The sequence below is a fragment of the Festucalex cinctus genome, chromosome 21 (assembly GCF_051991245.1).
Source record: "Festucalex cinctus isolate MCC-2025b chromosome 21, RoL_Fcin_1.0, whole genome shotgun sequence".
NCBI lineage: Eukaryota > Metazoa > Chordata > Actinopteri > Syngnathiformes > Syngnathidae > Festucalex > Festucalex cinctus.
The window spans coordinates 10,305,530-10,324,375 of record NC_135431.1 but is presented as its reverse complement, the minus strand read 5'-3'; the positions used below and the strand labels follow the sequence as shown (position 1 = coordinate 10,324,375).

Below are 18,846 nucleotides of genomic sequence, written 5' to 3'. Positions count from 1 at the left end.
CAGCAGGTAAACAAGCTCTGGCAGGGTTACAACTTTCTGGACCTGGATTTGACACTTCTGATTTTAGTGCCATAGTGCCCTACAAAGCCAGAAATGTATGTAACTGTAAAAGTCAAAGGAATAACTATGCTTTTGCAAAAAGATGCTAAATTAACTAATGATAATGGAAAGGTGTTTGTTTTTGTTTTGTTTTTCAGATCAGACATAATTTTGGAGTGCCAGAAGTTTGTAGTTTTTAGATGTATGACTTTCACCATGAATAATTCTTGGAGCCAACATCAAACAATTGCTGGCAAATTTTGCCTTAACTAAATTTTTCAAATACGTAAATATTACTCTTGTTTTTTTTTTTTTGTTTGTTTGTTTGTTTTTAAATACAGTGCACCACTGCAATACAACCTTAGTTATGGAGACCAAAAGTCAAGCCAAGTCATAAGATATGTCTCGCGAACCAGAGAGTCAAATGTTTGATATGAAACAAAGGGGAGCAATTACTGTAGTAACTGTCATCTATCACTCGCTTTTGTGGTCATTATCTTTCCGCTCTACACCAGACCACCCAGAGAGGGCGGCTCTCTTCTTCGTCTGCGGCGTCTGTCTGGGCCTCTTCCTCACCCTATTCGCGCTGGTGGTCCAGATCTCCTGTCGCACCGACTGCCAGCCCCGCCGGCAGCCCGCCACCAAGAAACGAGCGCGCCCCGCCCACTCGTCGTCAGACTCCAGCGACTCCGACTCGGACTGGGACGCCAACTCGGACCTATCGGCGCGACGGCACCGGCGCTTCGAGCGCACGCTCAACATGAACGTGTTCACGTCGGCCGAGGAGTTGGAGCGAGCGCAGAGGCTGGAGGAAAGGGAGCGCATCATCAGGGAGATCTGGATGAACGGGCAGCCCGACGTCCCCGGAACACGGAGTCTCAATCGGTATTACTGACGGTATGCTTACTTGAACGAAGACTGAGGGTGATTCGCACCTGTCAACCAACAAGGGCGCACTGCGGACTCTGAGGTCGTTAAGCCTTCTCCTTTGGGTATCGTAAGTTTGACCCCATCTATAGGAGTGCTTCCGGCTGAGAAGCAGAGGGGGTGAAAGGCTAAAAATGCCTCACCTGTGACCTCAGGAGTCCTTTGTTTGAAGTGGGACGCTACGGATTTTAGCTTGCTTGGACCCATACAGGTCTGCAGAGACTTGACAGTGGTGAAAGGAGCGAGGCAGCTGCAACACTTGGATCTTTAGCAGAGGTGCCAAAACCAAGTCCAGAAAGTGAAAACCCTGCCACAGTCTGGCTTTAGCTCCTTGCGTTAGCTAGCGAGCACCCGAGGAGCTAGCTAGGGCGCTCGCTAGCTAGCACATGGGGTTGAAGCCAAACTGTGGCAGGCTTTTTACTTTCTGGACCGGGATTTGCAACCTCTGATCTTTAGCCAGCAAGAAGTGTACAGGACAATCTTTTTATTTTTTCCACAGAGGATGCTGCCTTTTACAAAACCAAAAGATATTTCCTGTTTTTCCCCCTCAACCCTTATGAAATCTATTTTATACTATTTAATAGTTTATTGATTTTTGTGTACTTTTGTTCTGACGTACAGTTTATTATAAGATATTTTTTTATACTTGGCAAAGGTTGTCCGGCGCCTCAGGGATACAATCCTACAGTGTCTATGTTTGGTTTTGCCTTCTAAGAGAGGGGGGTCAGCCCTTTTTTAAATCATGTATATCGGCATTTAAAGAGAGAAAATATCATGCAGATAGCCTCAAAGAGGTTTTTAGTGATTTAAGCTTATTTTTGATACAGTATGTGGAACTCACAGTGTGCCTTTTCAAGCTAGGAGGTCTCACATATATGATACTAGAAATACCAAATCATTGAGTGTGTTTTGTTTTGGCTGTTTTCAGTTGCTTTTGCAAAAATGAAACCTGTTGAACAAGACTCAAATCTGGAAACATCCGTCACTGTGAGATAAGATTTCAAATCACATTGCCCATATTAATATAAGCTATTTACAATCCAGTTCTGTTTGTGCTTCTCTGAATTCAAGTGTAGAAATGACAATATTTTTCCTTTTCTTTCTATTTTTTTTTTTTTTTTTTACACTTGAGAGGTAACTGATAGCACACAGGACATATTAGGGTCACCCACATTGGGACAGCCTGTCTAAGCTGTATCATTTTTTAGAACATTTCTTGTTTTCATTTGGATATGAACACTGCGATAGCTGACAAACACAAGCTCAAGAAATGATTCCTGTGTTTGGAATAAAATGTTTAAAAACATCACATCTGATATTTTTAATCCATCCATTCATCCATTCTCTGTAATGTATCCTCACTCTGCGTCGTGGGTGTGCTGGAGCTTATCCCATCTGACTTTGAGCGAGAGGTGGGGTACACCCTGAACTGGTTCCGTCAAATTGCACGCCACATATACAGTAGACAAACAACCATTCACACTCACTACTACTCAGGGGTGTGCAGTGACCTTTGAAGTAGCAGGTGCTCAAAGTCAAAAAATGGCACATGTATAATGTATAAACCGATGTAATTCCGGCACCATCTACCGACTCTGGGTTCGAACCGCGGCATCACCTTGGCGTCAGCTTGGAAGCGGAACGCACTGACTGCTAAGCTAAAAGTCCGCAAAAGGCCTGCACCTTCTTTGAAAGCTCAGAGAAGTGAGGTTATACTAAAGTAAAATCGCACAGCTCAAGCTAGCATCTGTTACACTTGGAACAAAAGTTTGAAATACCTTAAAGAAACATAATTTACAGTATTCATTACATTCATTATAGTACTCATTGCAACTATACTTCTGTAATGCTGTAATGACAACCCTTTTAATCTTGAGCAGTCTGAATTGCAGCAGCCAATATTCATAACTCTTACTTAGGGCCACAACAAACCATGTCATTGTACAAAGTACACAACACACTATATATATATATAGCACTTAGCAGGGAGCAGTGCAATGTAAAAGTAGTCAATGGCTTACCTGTTGGGGTTTGCTGAACAGCTTCTCTTGAGATCTCTGTGAAGAGGATGATGATGATGATGATGATCTTGTGTGAGCTGGACTGATTTGGTCAGAGAGTGTAGAAGCTACAAAAGAAAATGAGAGAATAATTAGACAGACAAATATAATATGCAATGCAACATGCATTGAAAGTGGCTCACTGTGAATAACCTGCTGCTGCTGACAGTATGGAGACTTTGAGTCTGATCTATCATTATCCACTTGCTCTCCATCCGGAAACAAGGCACAGTTTGCTTTTGCATTTATCTATTTTACAACTCTTGCACCTAATCACTAACAACAATCACTTCAACAATGAATGTGTGCTTGTTGTTCAATGTATTTTAGATTATTCTTACCATTTGTGATATTTTTCATCCAACTGATAAGTAATTGACTGCTTTTCACAGCATCCAGCAGCTCCTTTTGTTTTTGTTTCAATCGCCTCCTTCCGTGGCATCTCTACAGAAGGAGATGTTGATAAACTATAATTTAATACACGCACAGTGACATCAATACAATTTCTATAAATACCCTATAATTACAAGTTTGGTCATCCAATGGGACAGATTCATAATTTCTTCTTACTTATTATGCACACAACCAAGTAGGCCTAATATAAATGTATAAACACACAGCCACGCACGTACTTACGCGCCTTCATAAAAAGTACCACTGCTTACAACTAGAAAATATGTACCACAAAAACACAATCAATCAGTACACTATCAATAAAATGTTAATGTTAGAAGCTGGTAAATCTCACACTCTCCAAGCTGAATCACAAAAGGCTAATTAACTCGTATCAGTACATTACAACTTAAGTTAGCTGCTAGCAACTTAGCACACCTTGCAGTGTAAGATAGTCGGACTACGATAATAATTACAAGTTCTCTCAAATTACGAGGCCCGTTTTGCGTGAGTTTTCTGCATTAAACACTACTACTATGTTTTATTGCTTTCGGCTTTAAACAATAAAAACGAAAACGGAGTCGGAACTTACGGACAGCAGCAGGTGCAACCTAACTCAGCGCCGTCAGCGGGAGTCTCGTAGTGTATGACGTCATTGTGCGGCTCTCGCAAGTTCTCAACCAAGGATAGGTAGGACAGAGTAGCGTAATAATTATATAAATGTATATAAGCCGTATATTTGACAACCCTGGTCTAAGGGAAGGTATGAAGAAGGAATGAAATCTAGGAGAGACGCTCTTGATGGCCTCCTGCAACACAATACTGTACTGTAGTCCCAGTCAGCTCGTTTATTTAGTCTTGCACGCCCCTTGGTGGTCAACCCTGGGCTCCACACCCTCCAAACGATGACAAAAACTCCTTCAAATAAAAGCCCTTACTTCATTTCATTTGTCAATGTGGTTTTATTAATATTGTTTTAATGTATGTTTTCATAATTTAATTTTCATTTTAATTATACTTTTGTTTGTTGCCGTTTCCATGGATACAAGTATACTACAGTGGTCCGGGCCAAACCATAGCCTTTAAAAGCAAAATAATGCATCCTCTTCAAAATACTGACACTATATATAACATATTGTGTAATGAAAACCGTTTTGATTCGTATTTATTTGATAATTTACTAGCTAACATGACGTTTAGTGACGTCACGCAAAACGTGACGGTTAGCTTGCTTGTGTGGCTCACGTCAACATTCTGTAAGTAGCATTACCATGTTTGAAATAAACGTCTTAAACCCTCTAAGGCGTGACCCTGAAGCTCAATTTCTCCTCCCAGTCTGACAATGACATCATCTTTGTTTTGGACACACAACAGGAATGGACTGACTAGTTTTAACACAGTATTTGCGCTAACAAAAGAAGGCTGTTACAATATTCACAGAAGTCACATCCCGGAAACGAACAAAATAAAAGCACCTTAACGTCGTTTTATGTTGTTGTTGCGATAAGCTGCATAAAAATAATAACAACAAAATCGTGTCATTAAATGTAAACACGACTACTATATCGCTCGGCCACTCGAAGCAACAATGGCACGCAAGTTGGACAACAACGGCTTGCCGTTCTTGCCGGGTTTCTCTTTCCAGGATGTATCGGTAAGCAGACTTTTTACACACTTATATTTGTAACATTTCAAACCAGCGTGACCCGTTTTTTAAGACATCATTCCGTGTATTAATTTCCAAGATTGTTACATTAGTAATTATTTAATTGCACAGTATTCGGTTTTGTAATATAATTATTCTACCCACATATACTACACAATATGCATTTTAGTTTTGCACTACGAATGCACGCTGTTTAACATTTCACATGCCTAAAAAAACAAGTGCAAATCAGACTACTTGCATGGGCTAAATGTATGCAATTGCAATCCAAACACAAATGGCAAACAAAATGCTTTTGTACGTGATGTGACATCAGCTGATCTGCCCCATCATAAAATCATTTTCTTCTGAGGTTCGTTGGTACTGTAGTGGTTCACAATGCGCTTGAAAATCTGGAGGGGAGAAGGGCAACAGTTCTAGTACAGTATTAGTGTTTAGCAATCACAGAAAGTGTATCAAAAACTACACTGGGGAGATTTGATAGTGTAGTGGTTCACAATGGAAAATAGTGACGATGGCATTCTTGCAGGTAAGTAATTTGTAGTAGTTCATATAGCTAGTGTGGGAACTGGCTAGCTCCTGAGATGGATAATTTGTACAAAAAATGGATGGAGAATTGCAGTAATTTTATCAGAAGTGTTAAATTGAAGACTGCATAATCAAAGTTCTTCACGTACCTGACATTTTTATAACTCACCTAGGCTAGACTCCATCCATCTACAACCCGAGTTGAACAAGAAAACAGAGGGCCAAACTTCACACGAAAGCTAGTGATACTTAGCATGTCTCATGTGTTTGTTTTTACCTCCCCAGAAAACAGCCTTTCATCGCCCCCAGACTTTGTCCTACTGCAGAGGCCTGGCGCTGGCCCGTCCGCCCAAGTTGGGCATCGGACTGGAGCCTCTATTAACGCAGCAGATGATGCACGAGGAACTCAGCGGCATGTCCGGCGACATGCCGGACTTCACTTACGGCTCCTTTGACACTAAGTATATAAAAGACTTGGTTAATTTGTCTTACCACTCCGCTCCGTCGCCCACCCACCCGGAACCTCAGCCTTTCATCCCAGCTTATGTCACTCTTGACAAGAAGGTACTGTCGATAACATTTCTATTGCGTATAGCAAGAAGTGAGCATTTATTTGAAATACAGTATTTCATATCTAGCTTAACGGTCAACTATAGTGCAACTTTTGGCCTACGAGTAAGCAACTAAACCTTAGTGGTAAACTACTATGCTGCTCTAGCAACACTACTAAGCATTTATTCAATATTGTACTTACCAGAGGTGCAATGATTAATCAACAATGAATCGATTATCAAGTTAATTGATAATTATTTGTATTGATACTAAGTTTATTTCACTTAAGATGGTCTAAATTCTCTGAATGTCAGCCTCCCAACAGTAAACCTTCTCAAACTCCGATAGTCCTCCATGGAAGCAAACCGTAGACAATAGAGATGTCTGACTGCCGCAGTATAGCGCCAACTACTGCCGAGGAGGACTTTGTGGGCCTTAAAAATATCGTCAGATTGTCTCCATGAGTACCCAGTACCTTAACTTATTCACTCCCAGCCATTTTCGCAGAAGCAATCTAGTTCGCTCCCGGCTGTCTTACTGGATTTTGACTGATTTTGCAAGGCACACAGAATATTGTGTTCCATTGCTATAAAAACTTGATGGAACCTATAAAAAGAAAGATTAAAGTCTCTTCTATCATCAGGAGAAAAAAAAAGTATATTTTTATCTGTTTATGTTTTTGCAGCAATTAGCATTAGAATATAGCTAAGTTTCATTATTATTAAAAAATCTGCTTAGAATTGTTGGGAAATAGCTTGTTTTTACTATGGCCCTGGTTGATCTCTTATTCTCTGCTGCCAACTGCTGGTCATTTTTGTCATTACTACCATTTTTTTCACCCGCTCTGCATTTGAGAGGCTGCATCAAAGCTTTCTGTATGCTCTAGCATTAAAAAAAAAAAAGTATAAGTATGTCTTTGGGACACAATACATTTAAAATAGAACGTATTTATACGTTTTGGGGAGCAAATGAGTTCAAATAAGGCCGCTATCAAGTAAGGCTGCTCGATTATGAAGAAAATATTCATCACGATTATTTTGGTCATAATTGAAATCACGATTAGGATGATAATTTATTTTTTTCTTGATACAAAAAATATTTAAATGTAAAAAATATTACGCCAAACAATTCTATGAACACTAATTGTGCAATTTTCTTTTGGATGATTTTTTTTTTTTTTATTAAAAACATTTTAAAATGTAAAAAAAATATGTAAATGTATAAATGTAAACAACTCAAAAATTAGTATAATAATCTCTTTTTACGATTATGCTGGTTTTGGCATTGTGGAGTATATTAATTGAAATTGTAATTAAATTTTGATTAATTACACAGCCTTGCGATATCGGATAGCGAGACGATACCTAATGTCGGTACTCGGCTATCCCAATTTTTGAATAAAAAAAAAAACAGCAAACATCTGCTTGACTTAGAAAAACTATGATCAACATTTTTTTTTTTTACATATTATGGACTAAACCAATTTGAAATAACATCCTGATTTTGAATAAAGGGATAGAACAATGTTTTAACATCCAATTAATCAACCAATAGATTGATCGACAATTAGGATAACTGTTACTAGTAAGGCAAAACTCACCAGTTGACATCTGTGTGCTACTAGTGAAGTGATCTGTAGCACACAGTTGTCGTCTAGTGTGCAATTTTGTCTCACTATTGTATTTGTCCAAGTGTGGCCCGTCCACTTCATTCTAACCTCCACGTCTTTACTTGCAGGTGCTTTGCTTCAAAGCGTATTTTGAGGAGGAAATCATCAACAGCCGCTTTGAGAAGAGCTGCGTCCGTCACGTGGTCATTTACTACTACCTTGAAGACGACAGCATGAGCATCTCCGAGCCCTGGGTGCCCAATTCCGGGATCCTGCAGGGGCAGCGGATCAAACGCCAATGTCTGCCCAAGAAGGACCCTGGCAAGTATTACCACTGGAAAGACCTCAACATTGGCATCGACCTGGAAGTCTTCGGTGTCAAGTACCACATTGCGCAGTGTGATGCCTTCACCAAGGTACTACACCACTAGAATCAGCATCTCTGGTGTATGGATGTGGCACCGTGACCTCCCATCTACTCAATCCATAGGACTTTATGGAGCGTCAGGGCATTATTCTGAATGCGCCTGAGGAAATGCCAGTGGATGTTTACCTGCAGGGACGCTACAAACCTCCGCCGACTTACACGACACCCTCAGAGTTCGACAGCAGATATCAGTTTCTCCACATGGATCGGAAGGTACACGTACATATCCTCTATGATGAATCGGAGTTCACTGTAAGCATTTCCCTGGTCAGGTGCTGCGTTACTTTGCCCTGTGGGACGATTCGGAGTCTGAGCTGGGCGAAATCTTGCCCGTTACCATCCACTACTTCCTGGTGGACGACACGGTGGAGATCAAGGAGGACCACAAGCCCAACAGCGGACGCTTTCCCTTCCCGGTGATGATGCAGCGGTTGAGGATACCCAAGAAAATGAAGGCGGGTCACGGTAAGACCGAGTTGCTAGCGTGACGTGTCCGCCAAGCGGTTCAGTTTAGCGCCAAGTATTCTGGAGAGTACCCAAATAAGAAAAACTGCTGAATTACTATCATGATAATTACTGCACTTAATTACTGGTTACTTTAAATATAACTCCAAACCTATCATATTAAATACAAGACATTTTGAGCCCTCTATTTCATGAGTAATTTTTGTTTTCTCATTAAAACCCTGTCATATATGATCTGACACATGCATTGCACGGAGAATCCATTAGAGGGCAGTATCACCCAGCTGATGGCTTTTTCAGCGACCTTGCAAGATCGCCCCAATTAAGAAAGAAGGTATATGGGAATGTTCTTTCTGATTTTTGGAAATACTAATATGTTTGACATGTCTATCAGTCTCCTCCCACATTCCAAAGACATGCATGGCAGGTTAATTGGGCTCTCTGAATTGTCCCTAGGTGTGCTTGTGAGTGTGGATGGTTGTTCGTCTCTGTGTGCCCTGCGATTGGCTGGCAACCAGTCCAGGGTGTCCCCCGCCTACTGCCCAGAGCCAGCTGAGATAGGTGCCAGCAGCCCCCGCGACCCTTGTGAGGAATAAGCGGTCAAGAAGATGGATGGATGGATGTCTATCAGTATATTTGTTGACACTTATAAATGTACGGATTTAAAGCAATTGTGACCGGATGTATCAAATATGACACAAATCAGAAGTCATAGGTGGAAGTTGATTGTTTCAAAAGGACCAAAAAATATTCTACAAAGAATCTGAATGTTATCATATATTTAATGGCTCAGGTTTTATAGGGTTAAGATTCTCTGCATCACAGCTGTCATTTTTCGGTACTAGAGCGTCGCGAATGTAAAAAAAACTGTAGGTTAGGGTGACCATATTTTGATTGCCAAAAATAAAAGTACACTCATCCTCAAGATACTTAGAAACTATTTTAATGTATACCTCCTCTGTATGGATAGAAAAAAAAAAAAAGAAAAAAAAAAACACTGTTGAAATCTTATGTGACAAACGAGTAAATAATGACATTGTTCTATGCCCAACCTTTCTTTCTATCATGATTGGCCTTTTTTACTTCATAATTAAAAAACAAAAACAAATACGGGAGGGGTGGGGATCAAACCTGTGCATCCGGTTTGTGAGTGTAGAGGATTACCAGTGAGCTAAACTGCTGGGCCACAAATGCAACCTTCAAAAATTGAGGTACATAAATCGCTGACCTACTTTTTTTCTTTTAGAAAAACTAACTTGTGAGTCAACGTCCTCCATGTTGTTTTTGTTTTATTGTGCTTGTTCTGCCATTCTTGAGTGCCTCATACTACCATAGACAAATTGCGTTTCTACATACTTAGCCAATAAAGCTGATTCTGAACAGTGTGTTTAAGTGCAGTACCAAACTGAACCAATCCTCATGTGATAGCTTCATCTTAGCTTGTCGTCTTTCCAGAGAACTTCCCTAGCTGTGTTATGGAGGATACGGTTGAGGAAGTGGAAGAGTTCTTCTCCCCGCAAGACTTCCGCGTCGGCGAAATGATGTCAATACTGGGACGGCGTTTCCTGCTGTACGACTGCGATGGGTTCACCAAAGAATACTACCAAACAAACCACCCGGAGATCGAAATCAGAAGCATCGAAGTACCCAAGAAGATGGGCAAGTTTGAGGGCATGAAAAAGGTGAGGCAAGGAATTGATTCCCCCACACCTGCAATGTGTAAACATACCACAAACTAAATCCCAAAACATCTCATGATCTATGTTTTTAGGAGATTCCTCCCTACAACGGCTTCGGATCGCTGGAAGATTCTCTCCAGAGTTGTTTATCTCTACTCCCCTTACCTCCCAGAAAGAACGTGGTGAAGATGCTGGAGAACGAACACAAAGTGTTGCGTTACAGCGCCCGACTGGTGACACCCAAGGACGCATCCGAGTCCCAGAGACGCAAAGACGCCGATCGAGTTTTCATTTTGTCCTATTACCTGTCCGACGACACCATCAGTATTTACGAGAATCCCAAGAGCAACTCCGGTTTCAAGGGCGGACAGTTCTTGAAAAGGACACGTGTTCCCAAGCCGAACACGTCTGTGGACAATCCCGACTTCTACTCACCGTCAGATTTCTCAATCGGATGCATTTTGCAAGGTGAGTCCCGATTTTAAATCGTTCACTGCCATTGACGGCTAAAGACGTCAAAGGTACGTTTCCGAACATGTCCACTCAGGGATGCTCTACCAATAAAACCTTTTTTTTTTTTTTTTACTCTTGTAGTTTTTGGCCACCGCTTCACCTTGACAGACGCCGACCTTTACGTACTAAACTACATGGAGAACAACCCCGGCTTTATTCCCTTGGAGACACTTGAAACATTACGCCAGAAGCTGAAGGCCGAAACCAATGAGACAGTAGAACAAAAAGGTAAATTTGAGTGATAACGGAAATCAAAATCTTGAATATTTTGTGTTGCTTCAACAGCTTGTATGCTTTGCAGAGCCACCCTCGTGATGTCACATCCACCACATTTCACCTTTGTGCTTTGGACCAGGACTGAAGAGTCTGGGGGGTGCTTCTTCACTAAAGACTTGGAGTTTTAGAGAAGTATTTTACTGATTTCTGAGTATCAGGGCCTCACTGAGAACTCAAACAAGGATGAAACATGAAGAGGATCTTGTTAATTTACACTTGGTGTAAGATGTACTATTCTCTGAATATTGTGACGTTTTTCTCATAATAGCGTCACTTTTTTTTGTCATAACCATATGACTTCGTTCTCGTAGCCACACTTTATTGACTATGACTCCCCCAGCCCCCGAATTGTTTTCATCTGAGCATTTGTGACATTCACTACCTACACAGCAAATACTGGAATGTAGAAATTTTGGGTTACATTCAGAGTTGAATGGTGTCCAGAGTACCGTCGGTGTTATTTTACAGGGTTGATCACCTAGTGTTAAAAACAATTTCAAAAGTGTTTTAACTATATCTAGTTAAACACTGTTGACTGTAGGTGTTGACTTAACGTTGCTGATTTTGCTGTGTAAGCATCATGGCATTGAGGAGGCTCTTATTGTGATGGTGCCTAAATTTTAAGGTACCAATTCTAGACCATTCTTTCTGCACTATTGCCATTTTTGTAAGGTGCTCACAAAAAAGTATGGTTTAGTTTTGATGAACCAAAAATAACTCAACAATGCTGCCAGAGATTAAATGTTGCAAGTCTTGTACATGTACTATTTGTATAGAGATTATAGCTATTTTTTGGCATTTTACATAAAAATCTATGGCACATTTGTTATTTGTGATTTGTTATTACCAGGCATAATTTTTTTGTGCACATTTTTTAAAAGAGTCAACCATTGATGGAAACAATTTACAGTGACAAAATGAAGATGAATCTTTTTTTTTCAGAAAATTGCATTATTCATCATTGAACACAAGAACATTTCATGGAATGGCATGCGGTAAAGTACATTATGATGTGCGTCTTGGAAATGGCGAATACGAGACGTGGTTTACTTGGGAGGAAATCTGGATACTTTTCGAGTAGCAAAAGTCCCTCCCCTTATCTTACCTTACACAGATATGGGCTAATATTAAGGCTGTCTTACAGTAAACTTGTATCATTTTGTTATCATCAGGAACATTTTTTGCTACTCCCAATGGACCAGACTAGAAAAGAAGTAAAGCTGGCTCAATGGCAATCAGATGAGCAATACAGTACTTGGTAATGAGGATTACATGAAACATGTGCTACATACTGTGTTTGTACACTTCTGGCATTTTGCACTCCATAGTGCTCCTTAACATGAGAAAGCAGGTCATCAAGATGTAATACAAAAAAAAAAAAAGATATGATGAGGAAAGAAAATGTCTCTTGGGCTCAAGGAAATTTCTTGGATTTCGTTTTCCAGCATTCAAGCCTGAATTTGTAGTCAAAGTCCCCGGAGCGTGTCGGGATGGAACTCAACCAGGATAAACCAGCTCGTCCAATCGTGTTCAGGGATCTCAGCATGGACCAGGCCACCGCTCAGCTCAGTCCGATTGTTTCCTTAGGGGGATTTGAGTTTTTTGATGCGAGGACCAGTTCCGTTCTCGGCTTTTAGGACTCCGTTTTCATAATGCCCAACTAAAATTGTGAATAAGAAACATGACAATGAGAAGGGGAAGAAAAATATACAGCAGTTAGTAGGCTGTGCTTGGAATCACAAAATCCCTAGTGAATGATACCGAACAGCCGTGCGCTTTTCTTTTGTGTACTCACGAGAGTCCCGCTTCATTGGCCGAAGAGCTTGTTTGGTGGCGGCCTTCTTGCGGACGGCTTGCTCAAGTCGGAACTCCCTCCAGCGCCGCAGCTGGAAGCGGATAAACTTCCAGAGGAGCCAAGATTGTGTCAGACATACCAGCAGAAGAACAGTCATCCTGAAAACCCCCAAAAACATTTGTGAACATTGGGCTCACGGTAGTTTCACCAAACTAGGACTAAACTAGGACCATCTTGCGACTACTTCGCAGGCATGCTCATATATTAATATCACACATATCTCTGGGCCATATTGTGGAAAACAACCCCCAAAAATTGGATCATTTTGTACAAAGCAACCCAGAAATGTGGTTCAAATAGACCCAAGGAGGTTGGTCCCGTTTTGACCCAACCAAAAATAACCTATTTTTTTTAGCTAAATGAAAACTCCAAAAATTTGGGTCGGTCCATTTTTTTTTTAACCCCATCCTAGGTTATTTCTGTTTTTAACAACTTTCTGGGTCATTATGTACAAAACAATCCCCCGAAAATGGGGTTATTTTGTACAAAGCAACAGAAAGTGGGTCAAATTTGACCCATGTAGTTGTGTCGGTCACTTTTTGACCCATCAGGGGTTATTTTTACCCAATTGTTTTTAAGAGTCTACACCAGGGGTGGCGAGATCCGATCCTCGAGGGCCGCAGTCCTGCTGGTTTTGGATATTTCCCTTCTTCAACACAGCTGATTCATGATCAGCTCATCAGCAAGCTCTGCAGAAACCTGATAACGAGCCTGTTAATTGGAATCAGCTGCACTTCGAGTAGGGAAATCTGCAAAACCTGCAGGACACCAGCCCTCGAGGACCGCAGGTTGCCACCCCTGGTCTACACTCTAGTTGGGCCAATTTAACCCAACTTTCTGAGTTGGTTTTGTACCAAAATGACCCTATTTTGGGGAAGGGGGGTTTGTTTGTTCAAAATGACTGAGAAAGTTGGGTCAAATTGACCCATGGTAGTGGCTTGGTCACATTTTGACCCAAATTGGGTTATTTTTTTTACTTAACTTTTTAGAGAGACTGATCAATTTGACCAAATTTACTGGGTCATATATACAAAACAATTCCCCGAAAATTGGGTCATTTTGTACTAAGTAACCCAGAAAGTGGGTCAAATCGACCCCAGTAGTGAGTCTGTCTCATTATGAACAACCCCTCCCTATCCCAACAAAACAAACAAAAAGCAAAACAAAAACAATTTCTTGTGCTTAAAATAAAAAAACCCAAAATTATGTTTGTTTCTTGGGTTATTTTTACACAATTAGTAGTTTTTAGAGTGCACTCTAGTCGGGTCAATTTGACCCAACTTTCTGGGTTGCTTTGTACAAAATGACTCAATTTTGTAGGGGTTGTTTTATACAAATGACCAAGAAAGTGCAGTAATACGTAAAACGCATTGAGTGAATTCCTCACCTTATGAGGACCGTGTTAAAGTTGCCAGTCTCCCAGTCCAGCACCTGATTCTCGCAGCGGGCCAAACCGAACCCAACAGCGAGAAACATGAGTGTGAGGGTCGACATGCGCGTAATTACAAAACTGGCCGCCCACATGTCAAACCTAAAGAAGTGGACAAAGTACATGAAGTAAGTATGTACTCTTTTTTTTTTGGGGGGGGGGGGGGGGGTAGGGGGGTGGAGTCACAAAATCGTGTCAACTTGCATTTTCTGGTGATTCTCATCCGTGAAGTAGAAGAGTCTGGCGATGTGGAAGCCCAGCTCGGATACATACTGGAGGAAGAGCAGCACCAGACCCACGCGGTTCAAACTAAACAGGTCCGCAAACATTTTTTTCTCTTTTTTTTTAAAACATTTTTGGTATGTGAACACTTTTTGAATTTGCAGGTCAACAGGTTGCTTACTTGAGCACATACGCTGCCAAGATGTGCAGCAGATACAAGCCGATGTACTGCAGCTGACGAGGGATCTCCTCCTGGTAAATGACCAACACATACTTGCACTGTCAGCTTCCAATGTATAAGAATGTGATACAAACACAAGACCGCACAGAGTGCTTAGAAGACATTTCTATTCACATATTTTCCATTATGTTCCCATGGAAAGTTTCCAACTTTAAAAATTCCTGGCATTTTGTACCCCTTGTAGCATCCCACACAAACATATTTCCTCCTTACTGACCTTGCGCACTTTCTGGAAGTAGAGTTCAGGCAAAGCATGGAGCCAGTAGGCCAGCTGAGTGAGGTAGAAAAACTTTACCTGGAACCTGAATCAAATACAGATAATATGAAATAGCACAGCAAATTTCATATTGCTTATGTACTGTAGTGTTCGCTACTATCGTGTTTTTAACAGGAACTGGACACATAATTTATCAGTCATGATGGAACGTATGCAAATTGAGAATTCCTGTCTGCCAAACCTCTCATGTCATTATTTGTGAATCCTGAGAAATTTCCTTGCTGAATAACAAGCAAAAGTGTGAACAAAATGCTACACTTCAGTATTTGCCACATTCAGAGAAGTCTCCCTACATTTTAAATGCCCATATGTCATCCCTCATAAATTACAAAGTGGCTTGCTAACTTATGTGCGGACAAACAAACGTAACATTTCAAGTTTTGTTTTGTGTTGTGTTTTTTTTTCCATAGAAATAAATACATTGATTCCCTATTGAGTCATAATGGAAACAAGCATTTCCCTAAGCCGCAGAAAGAAAATGGTAAGTCCCCTTGTATTACGTCATTCTTGGTAAAACAGGAAGTTGCCTGCTAACTAACCAAATGTGTGGACAACAAGCCAACAATTACAGTTTCAGGATCACCCCACCCTTGATTTTCGCTTTTCAGTCACCCCGGAACATTTCACCCCGACCTAGAATCAGAAATTGTGTGGCCCCTTTGCATCAAGTCACCCTTTGTAAACCAAAATTTGCCTCCTAACTAAATAGTCTGCAGACAAACAAACTCAAAAGTTTCACTAAGTAGCTTTTTCTTATTGTTAGTGAAATTAATTATCCTCATTTTGTCGTATGAGTCAAAATAAATGGTTACTAATGGGGCCGTTCTCCCAACCCTGAATAAATAGATTATGTACCTTCATATGATGTCACAAGGAAGTAGCTTGCATACAATTGAGTGTATGATGTTTTTGCTATTTTTTCCCCCACGCTTGCCTCAATAATAATAATAATAATAATAAACAATAATAATAAACAACAATATTAATAATAAACAACAACAACAATAATAATATTAATAATAATAATAATAATAATAATAATAAAGTCTGCTTCGGTTATGTAAATATGAAGTTGCAGACAAGTATGGCACTGTGCAATTTAGTTTCAGTTTTTCCATTTGAGTCACGATGGAACCTTTGCCCCTACCCTGGAAAAGAATTGCACAGCCTTGTTGCATAACATACATAAAAACATGAAGACGCGCGTCCATAATACCTGAGGTGTGCGTGTGGATAGTTTTCCCAAAGTCTGCTGGGATGCAAAAGATATCCTTCCTGTGATAAGTGATATCAGACACAATCTTTGTAATTCATTCTACAGAAAATGGATGAGTAAGTACGCATAAAGAGCGTGCCACTCACAGTAATGAGAATGTAGAAGCTCCACACGCTGGACACCAAATGAAACACACACAGTTGACCCGACTCGTTGAACTTGGTGTTTTTGCTCTTGGAAAGATGGAGACGCCTGTTGATTTTCTGAGAGCGGGAACGACAAGCGACAGATTAGAAATGCTGACTCAACACGAATTCATGATGAAAAAAAAAAAATCTAGGGCATTAAAACAGACGATCTGCTATTTGAAGCAGCTGCAGAACAAGAAGTGATAGTTTAGAGATGCTCTCGATTGTGGTCATCGTGCTAAAATTACACCATCATTGGCCTGCTTTCGAACAGCTGTACACGATGGAGTGATGTACTGTCAAGTCAAGTAAATTCATCTTTATTGATAGTGCTCTCAAACAGCCACAGCTGTCACAAAGCGCTTGCACTGAGCCCCAGTTTTGGTGCTACTCACATCAAGTAGATACTCCTGCACCACTGCATGGAGGATGATGGTAATAAAGAAGTAGAAGAGGATGGTGGCGCAGTCCTTCCATCCGTATTGATACAACGTCAGTTCTCCATCTAAAAGACACACAGCACATCAGGTTGGCTTAATATACGTATTATACACAGCAGCGTTTCCTGAAACATTTTTATTGAGCAAAAAGGTACATATTTTACATTAGAGATATCTTATGGGCGGTGTATTTCACAATTCTGCCACACACTACACCTGTATGCAAGGATACCATACCTGGCGTCAGTGTGGTGACATTGTACTGGGGTTGGATAAACAATATGGCGGTCTTTGCTGTTGCCTGAAAGACAAATTTAAATAGACATTAGTGAATGAAGATCCAAAAAGTTACATATTAGCAAAGCTAACACACAAAAAGGTTTAAATTGGAACACAACAGATTTTATTTTAATTAATCTAATTAATTTAAAATCCAATAAATCCGAATGGGGCACTTTGCGGGCAATAGTTAAGACACCTATAAAATAGGTAACCCAAGGGGTCTTTTTTTTTCAGGTGACACGTCAACTTTTACATGCGAAAGAGGAGGGGAAACCCCCTCCAGATCTTTTTGTAAGTACAGGCACTCACATGGCATTTTGCAGCGCAACTCGCTTTTGTAATTCCAAAGTAAATTTGGAGCTAAATACGCGTGTCTATCGGTAATATATGTACTTTGTGATTTATTTACAAATGAAGCCCTTGCCAGTCGTAGGACCTCAGGGGGGGCTTGAGACGTGGCAGCGAACATCTAATGTAGTCAAGCGAGTAACCACAAAACGCTTCCGCTTCTCTTCAGTTTCTTTCTCAAATAAAAGCGACGCCTCTCAACGTGTACACATTTCGAAGGCAAAAAAGAGCGCAGTGCTCTTATTTTGAAGGCGACCGCCGCTTTGTTTCCTTCTTAGTCCGGCTTCCTTTTTTTGTAACGTGACGTGATTCTGTTATCAAAAATGTTGCAGACACGCAGAAACTTGACGCTTTGAGTGCAAGTTATGTTTAGGCGGACAAACTTGCTGCACTAGTGTCAAAACAGCCGATAATGGCTGTCAAAGCAATACTTTGCTTCCATTTTAGTTGCTATTGTTTTATCGACTGCAAACAGCCACAGGTCACTAAAACTAAGTAGTCGCCAAGTATGCAGAAAGTCTTGCTGCGCTTTCAGAAAACGCGCTTTCTCCAGGAAAATGCATCTAAAACATCGAGTTTCACCATTGTTTACATGCGTTCATGCCAGAAGAAAGCAGCTGTGTGGTGGAAGACGAGAAGACAAAAAGAGAGTTGAATTCCATCTCACCTCAAACATCAGTCCAATCAAAATAAAAATCACCAAACTGAAGACGATGTCGGCGTGGTTCTGGATGAGAAACTCCTGACTGAAGAAAGGGTAGCTTTTGTTTCTTCGGCGAAACGCCATGGCAGTTCCCTGCAACTATGCTATAATTCTCGAAAATCTTTTCTCCCCCGTCTCCTGACTACGAAGTTCAGTGAAACTTTCCCACTGGAATGCGCATGCGCGTCTTCATAAAGGGCGAGTGACAGAAATACCTTACTTGAGGCCATTTACATTAGGTTCAGTCAAGTTTTGGCATCCTGACTAGTTTGGTGTGAAGAAGAAAAAAAAAAACGGACCCCGACCACAGGCATTTCTCACAAAACAATACTGTAAATATACATTATATAGTTGCAGCCTCTTGAACTAGACTCTGGTATACCAGACAAATTTAATACATGTATTAAGTTTTTTTAAAAAAATCAAATTTTGTGATTCATTGCAGTTTTGTATGACTAAAATGTCAAGTTTTTCATTGTAATCTTACTATGGCTTTAAATAAGTATTTTTC

The 18,846-nt window shown here is 40.6% G+C and overlaps 3 protein-coding genes across 12 annotated transcripts in view; 2 read left to right on the top strand and 1 right to left on the bottom strand.

Annotated features, from left to right (window-relative positions):
• Positions 1–2,275, top strand: part of eva1aa (eva-1 homolog A, regulator of programmed cell death a) — a 282,265-nt gene extending 279,990 nt beyond the window's left edge. For all 9 annotated transcript variants that reach the window (XM_077511030.1, XM_077511023.1, XM_077511024.1 and 6 more), the window contains one exon: positions 555–2,275. In XM_077511030.1, coding sequence (XP_077367156.1) covers positions 555–934 — 380 coding nt within the window. In that variant the 3' untranslated portion in view covers positions 935–2,275. The remainder of the gene's footprint in view (positions 1–554) is intronic.
• A 2,319-nt stretch (positions 2,276–4,594) lies between these two features.
• efhc1 (EF-hand domain (C-terminal) containing 1) lies at positions 4,595–11,956 on the top strand. 2 transcript variants are annotated; one of them, XM_077510792.1, is made up of 9 exons: positions 4,595–5,073; positions 5,899–6,177; positions 7,903–8,190; positions 8,265–8,414; positions 8,474–8,666; positions 10,122–10,348; positions 10,438–10,813; positions 10,940–11,086; positions 11,160–11,956. In XM_077510792.1, exons 1-9 carry the CDS (start codon positions 5,008–5,010, stop codon positions 11,171–11,173), a joined length of 1,740 nt encoding a protein of 579 aa, XP_077366918.1. In that variant the 5' UTR covers positions 4,595–5,007; the 3' UTR covers positions 11,174–11,956. The 2 variants fall into 2 exon arrangements, with proteins under 2 accessions (XP_077366918.1, XP_077366919.1); XM_077510793.1 differs by lacking the exon at positions 4,595–5,073 and adding an exon at positions 5,478–5,614.
• A 114-nt stretch (positions 11,957–12,070) lies between these two features.
• On the bottom strand, positions 12,071–18,526 carry tram2 (translocation associated membrane protein 2). The gene is made up of 11 exons (XM_077510342.1): positions 18,300–18,526; positions 17,240–17,303; positions 16,958–17,067; positions 16,521–16,637; positions 16,375–16,433; positions 15,099–15,183; positions 14,822–14,892; positions 14,623–14,727; positions 14,377–14,520; positions 12,930–13,087; positions 12,071–12,794 (listed from the first exon to the last, which is right to left on the bottom strand). The coding sequence occupies exons 1-11, from the start codon at positions 18,417–18,419 to the stop codon at positions 12,718–12,720; spliced, it is 1,110 nt and encodes a 369-aa protein (XP_077366468.1). The 5' UTR covers positions 18,420–18,526; the 3' UTR covers positions 12,071–12,717.
• Positions 18,527–18,846: the final 320 nt, after the last annotated feature.